This window comes from Plasmopara halstedii (assembly GCF_900000015.1).
Source record: "Plasmopara halstedii genome assembly, contig: Scaffold_110, whole genome shotgun sequence".
Lineage (NCBI taxonomy): Eukaryota > Oomycota > Peronosporomycetes > Peronosporales > Peronosporaceae > Plasmopara > Plasmopara halstedii.
The window spans coordinates 2124160-2138738 of record NW_020187031.1 but is presented as its reverse complement, the minus strand read 5'-3'; the positions used below and the strand labels follow the sequence as shown (position 1 = coordinate 2138738).

The following is a 14579-nucleotide window of genomic DNA, read 5'->3' as shown; positions in this document are numbered from 1 at the left end:
TAGTAATGGTATTGTGCTTTGATGCCGTAGCTAAATCGCGTTAATACCTGCAAGAACTGAGCACGCTGTCAAGTCAGCAACGAGCCGATTTCTTCGAGTTATGCGATGTTCTTTTAAAATTCGCCTGGTGAAGGACCTCTACTGTCGAACGATAGTGTTGAAGCCAATTTTACTGCTGCTTACGTCCGTCGTGGATATTACATGGTATCCTACGCTGATGCTCTGGTCTTTGTTCGCGATTTAAGCATTTTCAACGAAGGCTCTATCAGCAAGCGATGCTACAAACATAGTGCTTATAAATGCCAGTTTTATTTGCTAGATTGTACATGGGCATCAAGGGGATTATACCTGCTCCGAGCTCAGAGAACAAAAGCCCTTTGACGCATTTACTGCAAACTTGCCTCACTCTTTGATCAAAATACGTACGGTTTTGATGAGCGAACTTCTTCACCGGTATGCGCAGCGACGTCAGCGGACCGGCTAAACACAGATTCAGACCGGCGAGATCGAAAAGAACTAACGAGATCTCCTCTCTGCTTAACCTTAAAAACATGTGCTGAAAAATGCTTTTAAATACTGCTCGGACGCAAATACAGTTTTCTGCGACAGCTGCGCTATGCTTAAGAAGAATTACGCCAGGTGGAATGCGGTCTGGCTACCATGTTTTCGACCACCGCAGCCGTGGGGGCAGATTTCTCTCTGATTGATCACAAGAAAGACGAGTATCGCCACTCGCTGCACTGGAAGGGATCCTACATTCTGAGTAGTTTGATACTTTGCGCGCTTACTGAGCAAGCAACAAATACATTCGAACGTTTTTTGATAGTATCACCGTGCAGCAGGGCTGTCGTAGCTTTGCGCTTAGAGGAAGCGTAAGTTAGGTCATCGACCTTTCGTTCTATACTTAGAACAAGTACGAGTTTAGCGGATCGCACTCCGCTTACTCCAAGAGTAATTACAACCTTAACCCAGGGCTAATTAACTCTTCCGCATAAATCCAGAACTGGCTTTATTTTTTTTTATTTGCGGCAAAGCCGCCTAATTATAAATGTATAGATTCTCCTGAATATATATAGTAAAATCTGAATACATGCATAGCTACTGGCTACCCAGCCACGTTCCTTATTCCTATTTGGGTGCAGTCACACCATGCCCATATCGTGTGACACAAAACCCTGTTACCAGGGTACGTGTAACCCCGTTACACACCGAGTCTTGCCCGTTATAGTCAGGTTGGTCCCACTTTGGGGCTTACAGAAAATTTCATTGTCAGAGCGCCTGTTTTACCGAGCTATGTACATTTGTGTGTGTTTGTGGTGCTCTGATTTACATCTCAGCGCAGTCGTTGCCCTAACATTGTGAAAAAATACGTGGCAAACAATACTGGTGAGGCCATGCACAGCATAAAATACGATTACCGAGCGTGGAAACTTATTATACTATTAAGCTTTGTATTCTTCCGAATAACTAATCACGTTACATTTTTATTTTTCCAAAGAAATCTCGCGAAGTGTTTGTACACAACACAAAACATTTGTTTCTTGGGTTGCCGCAGTTTCTTTAATAACCAACAACAGTAGTACTACATCCATTCAAGTTGAAGAAAGAGCTGAGAATCAAAGCGCGAAAGCAGCTGGTAGATATTAAACTCCTTAAGGTTATGTGCAAATCTGGCTCAAAATTTCAGGCTCCATCAAATCCGTACTTTTCTGAGTTTGATAAGAAAGCGTACAGCCTATAGACCTACCAACATAATATGCGCCACTATAACATGATTGTGTTGAAATACGATGGAATTGATGATCTCAGTCAACTTTCTACACAAGGCTGCTTTGATACTAAACGCTTTTGAATGCTGAGCGAGCAATGCCGAATGCCAAAACCGTCAGTGCATAACGTGAGTTGATTTGATATGTTTATAAGGCATAGACATCTAGGAAAGCCTGTAAAGTTTCCTGTTATGCTTATCTAAATTGAAACGACATCGAAGACTCATAAATACGCCAGACAGTAAGGTGGATATGATAGCTAGTGTCTTATGCCCCCACACTGATCATTTTATCAAGCTGGCAGGACAGACATTACATATTCACAATCAATGTATCAGTTTCCGAAAAAGATCCGTTCAGACCAGAACAATTCTGGTCTGGGCGACCAGCACAGCTCTGATCGTATGAATCATTCTATCAGAGACTGATGCACAGATTGTGAGAGGAGAGAAGGTACGAAGTGTAGATACATTGCTACGGTATCAAATCTCTAATTGAAAGAATAACAAACACATGTTTGTCTTTATTGCTCGATTAAAGAACCATATGTTTTTGATTCATTAATTTTCAATGCATAAGATTCTATTGTCCGAATGGTACGCATTTCTGAACAGATGTCGATATCTCCGGATATAACTTTAACTCCGGCTGTCTTCAGATTAGACTGAATGCTAGTCTTCACAATATGCATTTTATGAGGGCGCTCCGCACATTGTAGGCGATAAACTGGGATACCAGCTAAAACCCATCTTGTCAGTCTTCGTTTTGCATCCTTCGTGTCAATTAAATTGACAACATGGTTCCAGTTATAATTCTCGCAGCGATTGGCACTCTTGTGAGCCTATGTGGATCTATTGCCGCTAGCAAAGACAGCTGTGTGCAGATTGACTTTACTACCCAAGAAGAAGAGTTTGCTGACTTCAATACGATGATCAGGTCACCGAAAACAAAAAAATTTCTTACGTCCGTCGTCGGAAGCTATGACCCTTTAGTACGTGAAAATGTCGTCATGGATAACATCAGTTATGACTTCATGGCCCAATCGCTGACTCTCTGGCCCGTGATCGATTCGATGAGAGTAACTGGCCTTAGTTCCATACTCCCCCATTTCATTAATGTCAACACATCGAATTCAGTCACTATGGGTCTTGCATCATCATCTCAAGTTACTGTGGATGCTACCGTGAACGTGCAAGTTGAGCCAATGGGTATGTCTCTGACAGTTCACTTGCAATGTGATTTGGACCGACCGAAAATGATTCTCGGTGCTGAAGTGAACATGCTAGCATGCGCCACAGGGGTACCAGTTTCCCAGTGCTCAAACGTGACCGTTTCTAATCTGCAGTCTCAGTTTGCCAAAGCGACCACGAAAAAGCAGTACGTCAGCCTGATGAAAGAGGTGCTGATGAAGTTTGAGAGTGCGTCCGTTACAGCGTTTCTACTTGACTTTCGATCGATTTCGGGTTTGACTGTAGAGTATAGTAGCCCAGATATCATGACTAAATCACTCTTGCATTTCCTTCCAAGCTTCACAGACGCCGTGATTGATAAGAAGAGCGACATGTACCGCACGTGGATGTCAAAACTGAGTGCCAGCGCTCCAGCAGTGTTGAACGCTATGATTATTAAATCGTTGGCGCCACTCTTTGGTGGAACATGTCTCTCGGACGATTAATAGTCCGTAGTTGAAAATGAAACTCTGATGTGTCCCAATTTATTCGCTTACTTGTTCCAATTTCGTACCACTTCATGTTCCTCAACATAAAAGCAGATATTATTCATTTTATGTTTCTAACGATGGAATAGCTCTACGATGAGCTTTATGACATGTGCCGCGCCTGTCAACCGCAAGAAAAACAGTTTTTTGGTGAGAAACATAAATAGTAAATCGTACGCATTAACTTCAAGCCGAAATTCCATTTAGTCTAACTAAAGCAAACATAGCAATTGTAGTCTGAGAAGCTCTCCTCGGTTCCGCTCATGGTCAGAAATTCAACCTTTGAGGGTTTGCTAACGCTAACTCTAATAGTCAAAACTTCCCTTGTGCAAAGCGCACGGTAATCCCGCTGCACTTTATTCTTTGCGAGGACGAAATATTATAAATATTCGCAAATATGTCGCCAGGACATCACCTTTTTAACAGCGCTGCCGTAAAAAGCATCGCAATGCAGACTATCATATTGCTATTAATTGCTGAAATAACATATCAGTCCGAATGCATTCTATCACCACACTATCAACAGCTACGACAACACATCAGTCGCATAGCATACTTCCACCTTTCTAACAACGCGGCCATGAATCCATCGCAATGCAGACTATCACATTGCTATTAACAGCTGGAATAACATATCAATTGCACTACAGACTATCACCACGTTCTGCTTTTGCAAAGTAATCATCGATATACTCACTTTGCTCACGCGACAGTAGCCGCTGTCGAAGCACTGCATGGTTTAAACCAGTTTCACGATCAATTTTGTGTCGAACTCCACGTTTGGGTGATAGACCAGAGGGCGGATTTGCACTGTTGTTATGTTCGTAAACTTTGTGTCCATGCAGACCCTAATAAGGTCATAGCAATCGTGGAGTGGCCGACGCCACGAAATTAAAAGGATCTGAGGAAATGGATTAATTTGTTCAATTTCCTGCAGCGATTTTCTCGTAACTATGTGGACATGGCAAGCCCGCTACCAAACTAGCTGAAGGAAGACGTACCATGGGAGTGGCCATCCACCTGTGAAGAAGCATTCGCTCAGATCAAGAACAGCTGGATGGAAGCACCATTGCTCGATTTACCAGATAATTCGAAGCCGTAAAGCTTAATGTGTGACGCATCTGAGTCTGAAATCGGATGTGCATTATTGCAAAAAGACTCAAAAGGACACGATCGTGACGTGTCGTTTTTATCGCGACGGCTAAAGCCATAGGACACTATCGTGACGTGTCTTTTTAATCGCGACAGCTAAAGCCAGCTAAATAAAACCACCCTGTCCACGACAAGGAGCTTTTGGCAATGAAATATGCCATCCTTCCCGGAATACAACTTCACGGTCGCGTACAAGCCTGGGAAGCTGAAGGTTCAGAAAGACGCATTGTCACGATGAGCTAGCTCATTTCAGCAATATCGAAAACGATGTATTTGATAGGATACGTCGGGCGTATGGTGAAAATGAATAGTTTGATCTGATCATTAGAGCACTGTCATCGAGTGAAATGAAATTTCATGACAAGCTTCCTGGCCGCTTGAAATCAAGGTCGCATCGTTATGCATGCAAGAATGGTCTTCTTCACTATAATGTTGCACATGAAGACGAGCCACGGATTGTTGCACCAACACAATGATATGAAGTACAATATAGTGTGCGAGGGGCACGATACGCCGATGGCCGGTCACTTTGGCCGTGAGAAGACATACCAGTCTCTCAGTGCCCAATTTTGGTGGCACCACATGTACAAATGGGTGGCACGATACGCGAAGACATGCGATGTCTGTCAGCGCGTGAAGAGCGCACGGCACACGTAATCGCCACTGCAGAATCTTCCTGTTCCTTCTGACTGTTGGAAGTCTGTCCGGCTCGACTTTCTTTTTGGCTTTCCCAAGAATGCTGATGGGCACAATTGGATGCTCGTATTTTCTGACTGACCCAGCAAGATGGTTCGCATCGCCCCATGTAGCGATTCTATCGATACCGACGGCTAAGTTGTTCGTTAATTACATTATTCACAATCACGGTTTGCCAGACGCCATCGTCTATGATTGTGATTCACGATCCACGAGTGTTTTAGAAAGAAGTGTTTTGAAGTTGACACTCGCTTGGATCTGACCAAAGCGGGCCATTCGGAGACCGATATGCGAAAAGAACGTGTCAACCGAGTGTTGTAACGATGGGCTAAGAAGCTTCTGTGTGAAAAAATCGGCAAATGGCGTTTGTTGTTACCATTAGCTGAGTTTGCTATGATTAATCATTTATCCACTGGAACCAAGCTAATTTCATGAATGACTTGCGACACCCACAATTACCGCTTTGTGCAATGGATGGTGTCACCGATGTGAGTGTTAGAAGAGCTCAGAAGAACGTCGCCTTCTAAATTTATACAAAAATGATACGCATGTGGAGCGCAAGTACAAGGACATTACTGACTAATTCATGAGTCATGTGAATGTGATCACACGAGTGCGAGACACAATGGCCGACGCACAGGATTTGCAAAGGAATACGCGGATAGACAAGGTCATCTAGGCAAAATGTCTTTTAGGTACTCAGTAGTACCTAAATTCCATCAGACGAAGCTATTACCTCGCTTCATCGGTCCATTTCGTGTAGTTTCATGCCATGTAAATGCTTACAATATCGGCATACCAAGCTGACTAAGGACACATCCAACGTTCAACGTCGAGATCTTCAAGCCCTACAATCGCGACGACGGGATTCCCAACTTAGATATATCACAGTCTTATTCGAATGTAACTTCAGAGCCACGGCTTTGGCATGAGGTCAAAGGTTGGACCCATTGGCGTCGTCGCCTCAGCATCGCCCTCGGAATGACGGGAATAATCAGGAGCGCCCGAAACAGAGCGAGTCCGCTCGGCTGGAGGCCCTGCAGCGTCAACAGAAGCAGCCGCAGCAGGCGAAAGAGCTTGCAAAGCCTGCTCCAATTGGTGGATCTGACCCTCGACTGCGTCCCCAGGCGAGTTTCCATGACGCCATGCGAAATCGCAAACTTTGCGGACGACCTGTCGACTATCCTTCACGCGTTGTCGCCTCGATCAGCCGCTGGCACATCAGCGAGAGAAGCTTCTCCGCCTTCGTCAAAAGACAATTCCATTGCTAACGAAGACTGTGGACCTGCCACGGATGAAACAAAAGGGACTCATTCTTTGGGCACCCCTTCTTCTAGATTAACAGATAATCGATACTACCACGTCATGAACGTGGTGGCAGAGAGGAACGTCCGTGATCGAAAGGAACTCTTGGTAAAATGGCTAGGATATCCAGCGAACGAGAATTTGTGGGAGCCTGGAACTCGTATTCTTCGCGACTGTCCCAGTATCGTTCGCGCGTTCGATGCGAATCCGAAGACAGAAAGGAAGAGACGGCTTTCCAGCCGTCCCTTCCTTTTCTCCCTCTGTTTCTCCCGTCGCGAATTCGACAGATGATCGAACGCATTTTACAAGCACCCTCGATGTCGGAGTGAACCCAATTCTGTGCTGTTAAATACGCAATTTGAAAGTGCTTATCGCGTACCTTCAACAAGCCAGCAGCGGTACACGCGCATTGAAACGATGAATATCCGCGAATTTGGTCGCATAAATCCTTGCCCAGAATTGAGTGTCAATGGAATCCGAAATGGATTGCTGGACATATGGAAAATACGTGAGGCTTCGTGGCTCATCGAAAGCACGAGTAGTCGATCCGCTGGCGCGAAAATTCGCTGTCTAATTTATCAGTGAAAACCCATTCGACTGAAGAGTTCGTCGAACACTAGGATGGGACCACCAAGTCGGTCGTTAAAGTCATTATGACGATCAAGTTCACGATAGCGCAAATGTGCTGGATGACGTGGAATCGGAACATTATCCAAGTTCGATGGCGGCGACAATTCCATGTTGAGCAAGCGTATGGGTTGTCACTCTAGCGAGAGCTGGACAAAGCACGACGAAGAGCGTGAAGAAGAATTATAATATTTGGGTAAACCACTTTTGATGGTGGGGTGGTGATTTGAGTCAACATGTGCGATGGGAAGGTCCATTGCAAATGTTGTGTAGGCCACATAATCTGTGAGTATGCTTTACATTAACTATACACCCCGCATAGTTGTATATCTACTCAAGTTGTGTTATTTCAGAACTAGAGGCACTTATCAGGTGAGTGAGGTTTCAGACCTATAGGCTATACTAATGAAAGTCACTTCACCGTTCCTCCTTTTTATGCCAGTCAATGGCTCGCTGGAAGCGAGCAACACGCGGTGAGGCATGTCAGCTGATCTAAGCCTTCCTCAGTAAGTGGGTGTACACGGATGGGCAATTTTTGCTACAGAATGTCGATCCTTATCAGGCTGCCTTGGGCCTACCGAAAAAAACTTGGCTCTTTCGTAACAGATGGAGGTCGTGGTCGAGGAACTCAGCCCTATAAGAATGACTAACTCCGAAAGAGGTGAGGCTGATGGCCCAGGGTTGTTCGTTGTTGATATCAACGTCCCAGGCTCCGTAAAGTCGTGTAAAGTCCTGAAAATCTAGTAGCGTCGTGTGATTACAGACTATCAAAATAGTAAAAAGCACGCGGAGGCAATGAATATGCCAAATAAGGTTACGAAATCCGTGCGTCTTGCAACAGTTACACCAATACAGTATTTTGAACCTTCAACCAAAGGATGACCTGACAATTTGTATTTTTTGTCCTTTGCGGAGTATCAAAATGTCTTCTTTAGACACGGCGCGGCCGGGACACCAGAGCCATATGTCGACTGGAAGTAAAAAAAGCTAGGTTCTTTACAGTGGAAGATTGGCGAGTCGTAAATCTACCATTACCAGGAACCAGAAGCTCATGAAGCGCGGGTTTGAAGCTGTGATAGCTTTCGTGCAGGACATAGCTTGTCCGAAATTGATGGCATAAAATTGATAGTTTCCTCGAGCAGAGCTCGGGAGAAAGAACCGACAGTGAGCTGAGGTCTCAAAATGATATAACAAAGGTAATTTTATGGCGCAAACTCCTGCGTGTATCTTTGTTGAAACGGAAAGGACGATTTTAAATGTGATCTCAGGCTGTATATCGGGCAAGACAGCAAGGACCAGCAGCGAGCTGTTGTCTCTTGTTCCGGGGCCGGTGGACAGTGGAAGCAACTGTGTGTCGCAATTTTCAGTGGCAGGACCAAGAGACTTGTAGGACGACTGTCAGTCGCCAGTAGATGGGCTAGGCTCGAAAAAGACCAAGGATGGTTCATCTTGTTCCAATCTGATAGTACTGCTGAGCCAGCTCTACTGCATGAAAGTCCGCCGTGCGGAGCAGTTATGGTAAGATATTGATTTACTTATGATTGAAGTGGCCAGGGTACTCCACGGATCTATCAACCACCTCTCGCTTCCTTTAGCATAAGTTCTTGTAAAGGTGGAGATATGATCTATCGGGATGTGAGCAAGAAAATGTAAATTGGTAAGATCACCGAAATGTTTCGATTGGTACGGAAGGAGTTGAGCTCGTCCTCCGTCATAGAAAATATTGTAATTGAGGGCCTTTGCACAACACTGAGCGCAAAGAGTGAGACAGCTCTCCTCAAAGATCCTACGAGTCCATTCTACCTTTGTTAATGAAATGTCACGATGTGTAACGAGAGATCTACCACAAGAGCAATCACCGGATAGGAAAGTGTTTCATGAATGCGATTTGGTTCTCGGGAAAATATTGCGTCACATAGCTTTGGTGCTTATCAAGATAGAATTGTGACGTCATTGACGCTTTCTTTTGTGCAAGCACAGTACCAATTTGGTGCAAGAAAGTAGATCCTTAAACTGGGCGCTGACTGCTGTGTCACTATTGGCAAGTGACAAATAATGCATGCTTTTAGTAAGCCAAATATAACCTTGATATCGGCGCAAACGCTGAAAACCAGAAAAAAACTGCTGCAGAACAGCATGACCGACTGCACTTTATTCAGTCCTCTCGACCTGATGCATATCATAAAATACTGATGAGCGACAACGATTACCTTCCACAACGTGATTGCTTTGAGCGGCATACCCCGAGAGTGGCTGCTTATGTTACAGAGACTGTCTTACACGTCAGCGACATTCAATCGTCTGGCGACACAATTACCCCGGCTATATCAGAGCTATGTAACACATACTTCGACGATAGTCATCCATGATCGCGCAGAGCACGTAAAGTCTACGTGAAAAACCACAATATACACTTGCGAGCGGTGCTCAAATGTATGCGCTCAAATTAGCTATTTGCCTGTATAGATACGAGTGTCTTTGACGTTGGCAAAATCCTTTAAGCTGTCTTATCGAAGAGCTGAGAATACAGAAGGTCCCGCGACGATAAAGACCATTGAGGATTGGCTACCATCTCTGTCCCGTGGCCAAGCTAATCACATCCTCAAATACAGTGCAAATTATGCCGACAAATCGTGAACCTCGACCATATCTATAAAACGACCTAAAATGACGTTAGAGTGCGGTCGAGTAGGTAATTTCTAATACTGTGAAAGGGATTCTCATGCGTCCTGCGCAAAAGAGCTACCCAGGTTTTGACAAGAAGCAACAGCGACGAAGTATGCCCTTGTCCAATATCAGGATGCACAGATTACGTGTCCTGGCGTACAGGGACATCGTCATCGCATCATTTCCATAAAATGACAAGATAATTGCTCATTGATGCTGAGTATACCTACGAGGTGAGGCATTACCCGGTTTGACTTGATGTGGTGGCGGATGCGTTTTCGCATCACCCTAAATGTGATTTGTCCTCACAAAATGATAAGGTCGACAATTGACTTAGCAATATGTACTGCGAACGGATCAGACGCAACATGTGTCACGCTGCTTCGTTATGCAAGATTTTAAGACCTCAAATAACGCATTTGTCGAAGCACGCGACTGCACGCCTGCATTGCTATACATTTTCCAAGGCTTGAAGTATTATAGCACTGACCCACATGGCAATGACCTTGTTGTGGTGCCTTAATATTTAAAGCTCAAGTCTGAAATACTGTATGCGGTACAAGACATAACTTGAATAACATCTTGGGAGAAAGAAGACTACATCTCGGCGAGCGGTATATATTGATGGCCCGACCTGTAGCTTGGGTTCTCACATAGGTGCGCACGTGTGAAATTTGTCAACGGGTTAGTCTCGATACATTTGGCCAGGTTGCAGATTCCGCCATAAAGCTGGCAGCTCATAAGACTGCTGTATCATATGGGCAAGTTGCTGAGTTGTAAACAGTCGCAACTTAATGCGTTACATTGTTACCTTTATATCTGGGTAGTGCGTAGTACCTTGCAAAGTCAAGCACAAGATGACGGTAAAAGAATTTGCGCTTTGTTGAAGCTGGCATGAATGCCTTCTACATGGGTTAATAAAGGAATTGCGTCAGTTAGTGCGCTATCTAGATCTGATACCCATCAGCTCTTTCGTCAACTTTAGTGCCAAAGATACATCTCTCATATATATTACGGCTTTTTCAGAAACCGCTGCTGCTCCGAGCGCAGACGGTATACGTGAATAGTAATGATCTGTAGGCTGAGAATGCGCTCGCAAAGCAGCTTTCTCGCGCTCATTTTGCTCCGGGTGTATGCGACAGAACCGCAAGGAACGGCGTGTTGGAGTTTTGCGCAGGGCAGCGAGCTAGTTCAGCGAGCTAGTTCAGCGAGCTAGTTCAGTCTGTTATAGAGGCATGATTTGGGCAAGAGTCTGCATGACTCGCGCTTATATGGGCTGGGCCTTAGATCAATATGGATTGTCTACCCAATGTCGTGGAGTGATAGTACAGCTCAGCCATCAGCAGCAATAGATCTGACCACCAGGCGGATAGGTGAACTTTGCGCAAAATTGTGGCGAGCATTTTTATTTACTCGTGATTAAAGCAGCAGGGGTAAAATTTGGTGATGTCTGCAACAGGATTGCTAAGGATCTCGTCTGAAGAATTCTTTGACTTGACAAATTTACAATAACTAACGCATAGAGGGGATCCTCTATGCAATTTTTGGCATTTGAGAGACCATTTTAAGCAATAGGAGGTTATGTGATTTTTCTTATTTCTGAGAGTGATTTATTTTAATCAGTAATTCTAGATCTTATTATTAAAGAATACTTCGGTTCATAATTACAAGAAGATTACAATGTTATGCATGGCGGAAGACTAGCACCTTACAAATGTCTTCTTTCCGAGGTCACATCATGCAGCGGGGCTGCCGTAGTTATTTGCTTGGAGGAAGATTACTAAGGTCACCGACCTTTCGTTCTATATTACAACCAGTATGAGTGTAGCGGATCGCAATTCGCTACATCCAAAAATACCCAAAACCTTAAGCAAGGGCAAATACACCCTTCCGTTCAAATCTAAACTGTATTCATCTGTTTTTGCGGCAAAGCCACCTATATCTAAATCTGTAGGTTTTCGTGATTACCTAATTAAAGTGCATAACTACTGTCAGGCCCGCTAAGTAGTGGCTTCTTGTTAAGAAATAGCCACACCATCGTGTGGTCACACCATTTTGTGCCCCCACCCCTTATACCAGGGTACGTGTAGCTCCGTTACACACCATCCTCTTCCAAACTCTCTCTGATCACTGCAACATTCTTTGAAACTTTTAAGCTTGGTACTACGATCGAGGGAGAAAATAAATATAAATAAGGTGTCACATACCATGATACGTACGTATCGCGTAACACCCTTCCAATAATAGAATAGAAACCATACTTAATTCTTAAGACATCACGCAAAGTAAACGCTTAATGAGCATCTGCTGCGCCGAATATCTTTCGATTTCATTTCACAAACAAAGTCCCTGCTTTGTCGAGCACAATTAAAGCTGGTGATTCTTGTCTTTAGCTGCCCAAATGACTTAACGAGCTACTGACTATGGCGCTGCCTCCCGCGGCCGAGGACCTCTTTGACAAAAACGGTCACTATGTTTTTCCGAGTCTTGCCCGATACCTTGGTCTCGCCGAACAGCACAAGTAAAATAACTTCCTGGCAACAAATATCGTCTCAAGGAGGGAACGTTCAAACTATCACCTAAATCCCACACAAACTGCGCACTCCAAACCCGTATCGTGCAGCGGAGACCTCACCGCAGAGTTCACAGCGACCTTCAGTCCATTTTTGATGAATAAGCGTCGGATCAGCTAGTTACGCTTAGCTTTCTTTATGTGCAAGTATTGCTGCGAATTTGTCAGACTGCCACACGACTTGATTCTAGCTTTGATTGAATGTTGCACTCAGCGCCGCCGCGCCGCGGCGGTGCCAGTACATGCCTATATATGCGGGTCATCTGCTAAAGCCTCATGCAAAAAAGCACCCGAAAGTTGCTGCTTGAGCGCTTTTGTCCCTTCGTTCTCGACAGTTAGATGTATTGCCTGCGACTAGAGCAGTAATTGGGTAATTCGCCTATTTCTAAGAGCCATACAATATAAAAAAGAGTGCAATATATATGAAAATACACGTGTCCTCACCCGTTGTACGGCTAAGACGCTGGCTTATGAAAAGCAGAGGCCACAATCACTCTCGTTCAGTACTTTACTCTGTATACTCCAAGACACGACGTAAACGCAGCTTACCACCTCAAGGTCTTGCGGACGACAGCCTGCTTAACGTTTTGAGCCTACTCAGCAAAGTCTAGATCTTTGACCGAGGATAGGCCCTACTCGCATGAGAAAATCCCGTTTTGCTGCAAAACCTGTCTAATCACCTGACACAGTCGATAAAAAGGGAACACCAAGTCGTATGCGACAACGGTGGCACGGCAATCTGGCCAAAGTAGAACCACAAACTCCTATGCGCGCTCAGAGCAAGATTATCCAGTTACGTTGTAGTGGCTAATTGTAATAGAACGAGCTGCGTTGGTAAAATACAACTATTTCGAGGTTGGCATTCGTGGAAACTTTCGATTGTGGTAGCGTGTCGACCATCTCCAGCCCATCATGCGTGTTACAGCAAAGAAGGGAGTACTTCGTGAGATTGAACTGGTTGTCAAAACCAAATTTTGCATCACACACCATTATCCCTCAATAACGTAATATTTTGACATACAGTATTGACCGCTAGAAGCACGAGCGATGCCGACTTTCTTAATCAAAGCCATCAATCCGGCGCAAATGTCGATTGCTAAATGATCGTTTTGTAGAATAGTATGGCCAATTACACAAAATTTAGTATTTTTGAGCTGATTGGTAAATATCAATAATTGTTGAAGAGGGAAAGTAACATTCTCCTCATAGCAGGTGTTCCACCGATCGCGGTGCTCTGTGGATGTGCACTTGCCCGTAGAGTGTGTCCTGCACCAACGATGTTTGATCGTCTAGCGACAGAGATGATTACGCCACATCGCGCTTAAAATCAGATTGATCACAACTGATCTATTCGCTACAGTCACACATAGCACGGGAATCGGGTGTAGACATCTATGCTAAACACTTGAGTGCATTGCTGGCATATATACGCTAAATTACGATATTTGCCGACATGTTTTTAGCGCAGACGAGATCTCGTTTCTGTGATGCATCATTGACAAGCAAGGTCTGTGAGCAGATCCCGCAAAGAATGAGACCAGCCCGAACCGTTCCTTAACAAGATTAAAAAAGTGACTTGACCTAGCCAACAACTCGCTGAAATCATACTTACTTCACACATTCCCTAATCTATCAACTAGAAAAGGATGTCAGATAGTGTCGTTGTGGGGCAGAAGACATTCTAAGGATGGAAGAAGCTATATGGAAACCCCGATTCTGGCTCATCTGGATCCGGATCGGCCAATTCGTGACGTCCACGACACTTAAACCCTTGTCATTACGTGTTCTGTAACGGGGTTACACGAACCCTTATAAAAGGGGTGTGTGCGTGTCACACGAGATGTGCATAATATGACCACACACCCAAACAAGAATACGGTACGGCTAGGTAGCCAGTAGTTACGCATGTATTTAGATTTTACTCTCTATATATAGTATATTAGGAAAATCTAAACTTTTAAAATTAGGATAGAAATATAAATAAAAATTAGTTTCGATTTTGGACAGAAGTGTTCGTTTGCCTTGGTTAAGGATTTTAAGTACTTTAGAGGCAGCGGATTGCGATCCGCTGCAG

General features: G+C 44.4%; 2 protein-coding genes across 2 annotated transcripts; both read left to right on the top strand.

The window, feature by feature from the left end:
• Positions 1 to 2565: 2565 nt before the first annotated feature.
• Positions 2566 to 3444, top strand: PHALS_00426 (uncharacterized protein; the record flags this gene model as incomplete). Its single annotated transcript, XM_024716146.1, has 1 exon — positions 2566 to 3444. The coding sequence occupies one exon, from the start codon at positions 2566 to 2568 to the stop codon at positions 3442 to 3444; it is 879 nt and encodes a 292-aa protein (XP_024572476.1).
• Positions 3445 to 12356: 8912 nt separating this feature from the next.
• Positions 12357 to 12626, top strand: PHALS_00425 (uncharacterized protein; the record flags this gene model as incomplete). Its single annotated transcript, XM_024716135.1, has 2 exons — positions 12357 to 12454; positions 12557 to 12626. The coding sequence occupies 2 exons, from the start codon at positions 12357 to 12359 to the stop codon at positions 12624 to 12626; spliced, it is 168 nt and encodes a 55-aa protein (XP_024572475.1).
• Positions 12627 to 14579: the final 1953 nt, after the last annotated feature.